Below are 9,636 nucleotides of genomic sequence, written 5' to 3'. Positions count from 1 at the left end.
GAATGTACTGGATACGAATTAAGCTATAACGTTGATTTAATATTTAGAGGATATAAGGCAAAGCATCAGAAGGTCTTTACATCACTGGGTAAGTACAGCTATTTTGGAGATGCTGGTTTGTTGGCATGTTTATTTCAGTAATAAAATAATGAAAATAATAAAGATTGGCAAGTATAAATAATCATAAATATTTCTTATAAAATCTCCAAAATACTTTTGGAAAGCCATAAATGCAAAATGTAAACCTTTTCTTGAGCTGCCTTCCCGTACCAGTGAAGACAGTGGGAACTCTGCACCGACTTTAGAGCCCCGCACACTGGAAGTGGCCGTTCGGGGGGTGCTGCCTGGGTTTCAACCTTCCACAGCCTTTTAATTAAGCACCAGGAGAAGAGAGGATTTAAGAAACTAGAAGGAACAGCAACACCATAAAATGGGCAAGAAACAAAAAAAAGGGTTACTGTGGATCTACAGAGGCCCCCACCAGGTACAAGAAGTCTGTATTTTCCACTGCAGATACAATCCTGCGTATTTGGTTGCTCTTATGAAAATGATACCAAGCAACTACACTTTAAGGGAACGCTATCCAGAGGTGCTGAATTCCTGCAGCCTGCATCTCTCTGAGCTGCAGCTACAAGCAGACAGTCTCCCTGGAAAGCAGGATCACCTAAACGTTTGTTTCCTGTGAGCCCCTAGCTATTGTAGTGCTAAACGCAGAACTAGTCACACAGGCATTATCTTTCCCTTTCTTAAAATAAAAGTCACTGAGCTAAATTCTGGGCCAGTGAGAGGAGATGCGATTCCCTGGCTATGATGGATTTCCGCCACAGGTAAATTTGACTAATTATTTTCATAAAACCGAATGAGGAAAGGATTCACATCTCAACATTTGTTGCTGATTTAGCATGTGGCATAGAAAAAGGACAGGCTAGCTATAAGCTAGACAAAGCTATTAGACATTACCGTTCAGACAACACCTACCTCACTCCAAACCAGCATGGTGCCGAATATGACCTGTAACCCATCAAAGAAATTGTCTCCTATGATGATGACAGTGGCACCTCCTGTAGTCCATCCTTCACTTGGACTGATGGCTTTGATACATGGTGTAGCTGCTTTTCAACACACATGAAAAAGAGAAGTATTCTGCTGTTAGAACCAGATTTTAATGATAGAAGACTTGAGAAAAATAAAATAAAAGGAGCTTTCATTTTTCCCCCTTACTAACATAAAGATTTCAGCAATCATGTTCTTTTTAGTATGTGTGTATGACCTTAAACTGTATCTTTGGAAACATTTTTTCCTCTATTAATTTCTGTTCGGTTTTATTATCTGCACTGAAAAAATTAACTTTTAAGCCTACATTAACAACAACAAAAAAAAAAATCACAGCATGATAGGCAGAGACCAATTGGAAATCAGGACAAATCCCTGTCTTTATTCTATATGAAATGAGCAATACCTGAGTTAATAAAAAAATCTCCAGGGAGTTTGCTTTATTATCCATCATAACCTAAATTCATCAGGGAAAGTCCCATAAATATTATGGAAAATATTGGCTAAATAAAAAAGGGTGTAACCCTCAGCATTTCTTTAATTATTCTGCATTCAGATACAGGTTGTTCTAGTATTAAGTCACCCCACCCAACTTCATGCTTTGGCTACTACAAAAAAAAAAAAGAAAATCCGCAACCTTGCCATCTAGTCATTCCAGTTACGATGCTTCTACTGGATAATTAAAAAGCATGGGCCAAGCATTCTGCCGTATTCAGAGAGCCTGGCCCTGCTTTCACTAGCCGCTTTCTTGACATCGTACATGCATCGTATGCCTCCTGAGAGAATGCTGAAAACTCAAGTGCTGCTCAAAGTAGTAAACTAAATCTTGGTGTAAGATCTCTGGGTTTAAGACTATCCAAGCAGAAACGTGCTCAACTTTGTATATTGGTGGGACAGGACAATAAAAGCACCCACATACTCCTCCTCTACAGTATCGGAATTTAACTGTGCTGAAGAAGCAGGGATGATATTACTGTAAAAAGAGCCTGAATAAGACAAAAAGCCTGTAACTCTAGCTGCAGAGTCTCAGGGTGGTCATATAGGTTGATGAAATGACACAACTCTATCCCAAATGCTACCAATGTCTCCTTGCTAATAAAGCACGAGGTGAAAATGCGACACCATGCCATTAGATAACATTTTAAGAAAAGTGGGTACTTGAACAATTTCACTAGCCATGAAACACAGATTCCTTAAGAAGCAGCAAAGCTCCATCAGCCAACCTCAATGCTGAAAAGATTCTTTCATTTAGATATGAACCCAGTCCTTATCGGAGAGAAGAGGCTGGCTCCACCGAAAAACCATGAAGGGCTGCCACTACCCACAGTGATTCTGCAATGCCAGTCGGGCGTCACTCAGTAGGATTCAACTAGCGGCACACAGGTATCGGCACACATTGCCCCTCCTTCTGGGAGGCTGGCACTTGGCTGTGGGTGGCTGCTTGGTTAAAAGGCTGGCTGAGCTGTTCATCTGGTTGGTAACTAGGTATTTCATGACTTTTAAGAGGAAGAGCACTCAGGCACTTAATCAGGTAAGGAGTCACTAGGAAGACAGGGCTGTGAAAGCTCCCCACAAGTCAGCACTATCCAGGACAACACCCTTGCACCTGTGAATCACTTCACGTGGCTGTGTAGTGGCACAGACCCTGCTCTACACTCTTCTACTTGTAGACAGTAAATTAATTTATTTACAGAAGCCTACTTTAAAATGTTCCAGACATAAAACGCTAAAGAGACCCCACGTGTCTTTGCGATTATTTAGTGAAGTTCTGGTCCGTTAGAGCTAACTGCAAGTCTGTGAGGCTGGGGAGAAGCTCCTTCCTGCCAGCCCCTGGGCAGGACAAGCGGGCGTGGAGCTGGGAAGCAGGAGGGAGCTGTTGAGTCACCCTGAGCAGTGAGTGTTTCCGTGAGCACTGCTACAGACTCTCACCACTGGTGATGGAACGCATGTATGGGGAGCAAACAGACCCCGTCTCTACCTACAAAAGGTTGGGTCAGGCACAAACTTTTCCACTACTTCAGCTGATGGGGATGCCAGCTCCAGTGAAAAACACAAACACACAGGCAGAAAAAAAATCATTACCCTACTCCACACTTGGCAGAGCGCAACCAGTAACTTTTACATGAGCTAACAAAAGAAACATCCTAACGTTACCGTCATGAAAATGTAGTGCGCACAGAAGTAACTTCAATATGTTTAATTTGGATTCAAGTTACTCACATAAAACTGTGCATAAAAACCATTGCAAAGTCCAAACCCAAAGGTTTTCCCTTCAGCCGCGCTCACAGCAATGGATTTACAGTGAAAGCAGCTTTTCAAAACGCCATCTAGGCCTTTCACGTAATTGAACTTTTTCATAAATAAAAATGAAAATAAATGTCATATTACACCCTTCCCTGTATTTCCAGTTGGCTGTGGACACCCCCCCCCCAATAAAACCCAAAGATAATAATTTTCCCATGTGTCAGAGAATAAGCTACTTTTCTTAAAGACTACAAGTAAGTTTCTTCCAAAATACCAGAAAATAAAAACTGTTTGAGACCATAAGCCATGAACAGAAAACATATGCAGGCTTCGAAATCATAGATTCAATTCATCTTTTCAATGACTGCGAGACCCTGTTCTGCAGTTACAGGTCCCCAGTAAGGGTCTTGCTATCGCTCTCGTCACGTCCTTTGCGGTACCAACGCTGCACTCAGAGGTGCAAGGTGCTGCACTGCTGTGCTGCCCCGTGCGTTTGAGTCTGACACTTTATAGATGTACATGTATATGCTTCACATCAAATACATGCCAAGTCCCACGGCAGCCAGAGGGACCTGGAGCAGACACTCAGCTCCTTGTCCTGAACTGGCGTTGTGGGCTGTTCGCTCTTGCCCACAAAGTCAATGTGACCACTCGCACGCGTAATTTCATTTAAATATGTAGCAATTCTGCTGAATCAGTGCCTCACCAAAACTGCTGGCAACAGCCCAGGACATCTCCTCTGTGGATGAAAAGTCAGGGCTTGATGGTTTAATAAGCAGGGCAGGACGGTACCCTTTGCAGGCACTGCCTGAGCAGCAGCAAGAGCACTGTGCATTCCCAAAAGATTTCCCTTTACTTTCCCTGAGGAGCAGTCACAAATCCAGCAGGACTTCCCCACTTTCCCCACAGCTTCTCTTGCCTAAAATGCAACGACTGGAAGGGCTGCATGAAGGCACTGCCCCACAAGGGAAGCTGCATTGATGGGCTGGATCCCGAGGAAGCCCAAGGAGACGTGCTGAGGGAGGCATCCAGACTGCTACCTGTTTTTGAAGGCGCAAAACCTGTTTATACAATGACATACTTGCAACCAGTGTCATCTGGAACATCGCTCTTACAAAAACTTTGCCTTTCCCAGGCCCTTTCCTTAGAGCAGCAGAAAGGAGGATGGCAGAATCGGCTCCCATTTGCCAGCATCACCACAGGTAACGTCGGGAGCGGGCAAGGCAATGACCTCAGCTCTGTTTATGCCCCTGGTACAAATGTCTGGCCAGCTCGGGCCCTCAGCTCTTCATACTTCTTCTGTTAATCACTTGGCAACTTTCAGAGCACTGTCTGGAAGGTGTTTACTTCTGTGCAACCCTAGAAAAACAGAGCTAGGCAGAATAATCTTCTCGCTGGAGACTTTGATTTTTCTGCGTTTTGTTTTGATCACAAGAGAAACCAAAATACAGAACATTTTTATAGAACAATCTTTATCTGGAAGTAACTATAACACTTTTTTATATTTCCAAGAAAAACAAAATATTTTGTTTAAAAATATTATCGCTTCACATGCCCTTCTGCAGCACCAAAGCATCATTTCTAAAAAGGTGTTTTTAAAAGAAACAGAAAAAGTTCCACAAAATATAGGCTCTAGAAAAAGAGATTTTCAGATGTAGCCTGAAACTTCACTGATAAAAAAAATGCAGTGGAGAACTTGAGGACAGTTCTGATAAAGACAATGAAGCACACATGATTGATAACATGAACAGACTTCAAGTCCAGAAAAAAATGTAATAGAAGAATAATTACATATTCTTATGCATATAAATAATTATTTTTTCTATTGCAGCCAACTACAAGCAGAACAAAAAGAGTTTGGAAGCCTAACTGTCAGGTGAGATTTCAAGACCCTTTGGTGTGAGCGTATTACATCCGCTGCATGTTTGCAGAACAGTCGCTGGACTGAGGAAAAATATTACCCCTCCAACTGCAAGCACGGACCTTGCAGCTCCTTGCTGAAGGTGATGTGGCCACATCCTCCACCTGCTGAAATGGTCTAACGGTCATAGGTCTTAATGAGCTGCTCTCCTTCTTTGCATAATATCAAGGCAAATCAGTGTTAACATCTGACATGTCTCATTGTGCTGCTCCTGCAGTTTAACAGACGTGGGTGTTGGGAGGAGGCACTGCAATCCCAAACTCACTGAAGCCAATGGGAATTTTGCCTCTGACTTCAAAGCTAAAGTCTCTATCGATAAATTTTAAGGATTTATGAGCAAAAACCTTAATGACTTCCAAGGGAAACAATGTTCTTTTGAAATCTTCATCTTTTCTCAGAAGATACATTATTAATACCTTATCACCTTCCATACAAAGGAAGGTAGGTACCAACTTCAGCACACGGGTGGCAAAAAGGGAAAGTTTTTTGTTGTGTGCTTGTGTGTCTGTGTTCCTATGCTCCCCTCGCTACTGATATACAGGGGATTTTTCTTCCTTCAAACTGTGACAATAAAATGATTACCCCGCCACAGTTTAGCATAATGGTTCAGAAATGCTTGTGGCATATTGCAGAGTTAAAGTGGAAATTATTAGGTAGCTCTTCTTTGTTATAATAATGATCACTCCACAAATAAAAGCTCTTCTCCCAAAGGTACTGCAAGGCACAAAATGCTAATTCTGAAGATTATGTGTGCGCTTTTATTAAATATTACTATGCCCTGTCTGTTTGAGGGCTTCACTGCTCTGATTGTTTTATGAGTGCCATGTTAATGTCAGCCCCATCTTGCTAGCAGCAGGCACACGTTTTAGCTTTTGTATGAGAGTTGATCAAAGGCCGCGTGCTGAGGGAATTGCTGAGAAAACACGGACAAGCGATAAAAATCTAACATTAATTGGTTTAAATTTCATTTCAGGGCGTTGAACTTTGGCTCAGGACACTAGTACTACACCACCAGGCAGGGCCTAATTACCACATTTCCAATTTTACTCTGAACAATGCTTGGAAGGGAGAATAATAATAGCACTAATAATACTAATAACAATAATAACAAAACAACAGCAATAATGTCTTCTCAGAGCTTCTTGTACATGTTTATCAACTAACTTGGCGTGCAGGCAATTGCACTAGGAAATCCCTCTCCCCCACATCACCATCCATCTGCCTCAAACAGCACCTGAAGACAGAAGAAATAGCAGATGCCCTCAGGAGCATCGACCATTTGAATTTACAGAATCAATGAGCTGCCCGTTCACGTCCCGCACAAACACACACTGGACAGCTCATATTCCTAATTAGGGACCTGCGTTTATAAACAGAGAGAGCATTTTATCCTCCAACAGAAATTATCTATTCCACTGACAGAAAACAGAGGCCAGAGGAAAAAACCATATTTACCATAAAGTTTATGGGTGGCCTTGGAATAAGGGTTAATTGAGCTTAGAGGTAAATGTTCACTGCGGTGAATTAGTGGGATGCACACAGCTATCAGCAGGGCTCTGGGACTGCTCTTATTTAGCTTCTGAAATGTATTTGCTCTCTGATTAATATCCAGTTTGTGCTGGTGACTGTAAGAATGACCTCGCCTGCAGTTTTTATCATGAAGTGTGGTTTCATCCTCCATTATTCCCTAGAAGAGGCTCTGACAACAGTTGCTGCATCACAACAGGAGTTTAAATGACGGGGTGCATGCTTTTATTTTTCTTCTCTTTAAGAGTATCGTGACACGCAAGGAGAGCTGCATAAAGGCAGTTAAAACCAGGAATTCAGAGGAACAAGGAATTTATCTCTCATCTTAGAGGAAGTACTGAAAATATCTGCAGTTTAATTTCATTTTCCTTTTTTTTTCCTCGGGTAAAACCTAATTCCAGGCTAAATATATAAATGAGCCACAGATTAACCCACAGTTTATGGGTCTGATGCTGCGACCTGTTAAATGCTCTCGCCAAACTACTGATTCGAATCAGAGTATCAACACAAATCAGTTTTAAACACTCGAAACCATGACTTATTGAAGTTGTGATTCAACAAACCATCTAAGCAAGTGGTTAAAAACCCAGTGGAAGAAGTTGCAGAATTAGGAACTTGATTTTTTTAAAATAGTTGGGCAGTGCTCCGTGCAGAGCTGCCAAGAGCTATGTAATGTATACGGAACAGGGGTTTCCCATTTCAAAAAGCATTTGGGTTACGCGTAGACCACCCCGTGCAGCTCAGAGCTCATCCAACCTGCCAGGAGAACTAGCAGCAGCAGCAGCAGCGGCGGCGTACTGATGCCAATATGCTGATTCCAGGAACTGAGCTGCTGTGTCTACTCAGGATCGCAGAGTCGAATCTAGCAGCGACTCAGTGCTAACTCTGGTATGTCCACAGCGTTTTTATATCCTCTGGTGTGGATCTTCGCTCAGGTACCTCATAGCTCTGGAAATCACGTAGGGTTTGTGACTCTGAGCAGGGCTGTGCCCAGAAATGGCCTCAGACTAAATTCCTTTCCCTCAGCACTCTGGAGCTAAAGGTGTGCAGCACTTCTGGGGATGCTCAAGGCCTTTTGAACAACATTTTTAGTTAGGCAAGCTATGTTTCTCCTTGAAAGGGAAGAAAAACGTTATTTCTCCCCTTCTCAAATTACAGATTTACATAGGTGTTATACAGGGGGGAAGGGTTATTCCATTCATCATTTTTTATTGTGGATTTTCCACATAAAGGACTTTAACAGACCAATTTTATTATGAGGGGAGTGCTTGGGTCTTTTTTTTTTTCTGAACCGAAAATTATAATTTTTTTCCAGAATTTGCCAGTTTGAGAGAACAAACCAAATATTTTTGGGGAGAGGGAGTAAGTTAGTCTGTTTTGTTTGTTTTAAAATCATATTCTCATTCCTGAGAAGCAGTTGTCGTCATTGCCTGCTCACTTTGAGCATGCTGAAAGGGTCAACCCTAAAACGTCTGCGTGCCCATGCACTGGTACCATTCCAGTCCAGCCCGCAAAGGCGCTGCCGGAGCTGCATCCAGAACAAGCAACTGAAAGCAACTGCAGTTTAACTAAACCAGCCTGGTGGGAAAAGCCCGCACGACCAGCCCAAAAGGTTAGTCATAGACGTTTCAGGGAAAGGGAATGTGGCAGAGTTGTTACATGTTGTACTGCAGCATTAGATCTTCACTCTTAAGCTAAACAATACATTTGCTGCTTATCTTAGCAAAGTGATGATCTTCCTGCTTTCCTTTTTCATATCGCAGCCTGCTCTCTCCTATTCTCTCCTGACAATAAGCAGCTGCTGTGCAGGAAACAGGCTAACAGAGGTTTCCCTCTCGAGGAGATAACTCGTGCAGCTTTACGCAACCCAGGCACGAGGATGTGATGCCCTGCTCCCCCTTCCCAGCTCTCTTCTTTACAGCATCTTCATATTTGGGACTTACTACTTGCAAGCCTTAAAGATTACAACACGCTGCCAAAAATGGCAACCTCCTCCTGGTTCTTCATGACATCTGCACCGAGTGAAATCACCGAACCAAAAATATACATATCGCGCAATCCCTCCAGGCTGGGGGAAGGGAAGGAACGTGGCCTTTGTTTCTGTTTTCAGGTACTGAAATTAAAGGTATTGACTGTGATTTTCTGCCTAACATTTCAGATGCTCGGTTCCCATTAATGGGAATTGAAAATGTAAATTACCTGGGATAATATTCCACCTACAATCAATACTTAAGCCAGTGTTTCTCTTTTATCCTTCCTGATGCCTCAGCTAGCAAAGTTACATTTCACGGAGTCCTCTGTGCTTCTCTTTCCTTAATGATTTCCAAAGCTCTCAGTTGTTGATCACTGCCTGAAAAACGATTGCATGGAAAAAGAGGCAATCCCGAATAGTGAGAGACGTGTTACAGGGGAATCTGCTGTGTATTTTGCTTAAAACGTTTCCATAAAAAATAATAATTTTGCTATGTCTGTATGATTGAAAAAAAAAAAACCCACATTTTCACTCATTCTTTTAGAACGTTTCACATCACAGAGAAAGCTCTCGGGTTTTTTTTCTGCGTATTTGTTTTTTACATTAGGAGGTACCTCCTGCTTTCCAAAAATTAAGAAAATAGTAAGAGTCCTTTAGCATCTCACTGCAAGTTAGTAAAACTTGACCTTGAAAAGAGAGCTCTGTCACATTTGGTTGACAAATAAATTTCCCAAGAAAAAACGCAACGTTGCAAAAACACTTAAAAATTTGTTAAATTCAATATACAGGTTCAGCCAAGACGTATATAATTATGTGTATATTATTATTATTGGAAAAATGCATTCTCTCTCTCTAAATATATATATATCTTCCAAGAAGCCTAACAATTTTATTATGAATTTTTTTTACGTACTCTTCC

The 9,636-nt window shown here is 41.9% G+C and overlaps 1 protein-coding gene across 1 annotated transcript in view; it reads right to left on the bottom strand.

Moving 5' to 3' along the window:
* The window catches only part of EBF1 (early B-cell factor 1), a 102,793-nt gene that overhangs the window by 71,398 nt on the left and 21,759 nt on the right, over nucleotides 1-9,636 (bottom strand). Inside the window, exon 3 of the mRNA XM_010141960.1 lies at nucleotides 979-1,109. Coding sequence (XP_010140262.1) covers nucleotides 979-1,109 — 131 coding nt within the window. The remainder of the gene's footprint in view (nucleotides 1-978; nucleotides 1,110-9,636) is intronic.

The sequence above is a fragment of the Buceros rhinoceros genome, unplaced genomic scaffold, assembly GCF_000710305.1.
Source record: "Buceros rhinoceros silvestris isolate BGI_N320 unplaced genomic scaffold, ASM71030v1 scaffold13408, whole genome shotgun sequence".
In the NCBI taxonomy this organism is placed as follows: Eukaryota; Metazoa; Chordata; class Aves; order Bucerotiformes; family Bucerotidae; genus Buceros; species Buceros rhinoceros.
The sequence above is the reverse complement of the archived record's forward strand: the minus strand, read 5'-3'. Positions and strand labels throughout refer to the sequence as shown.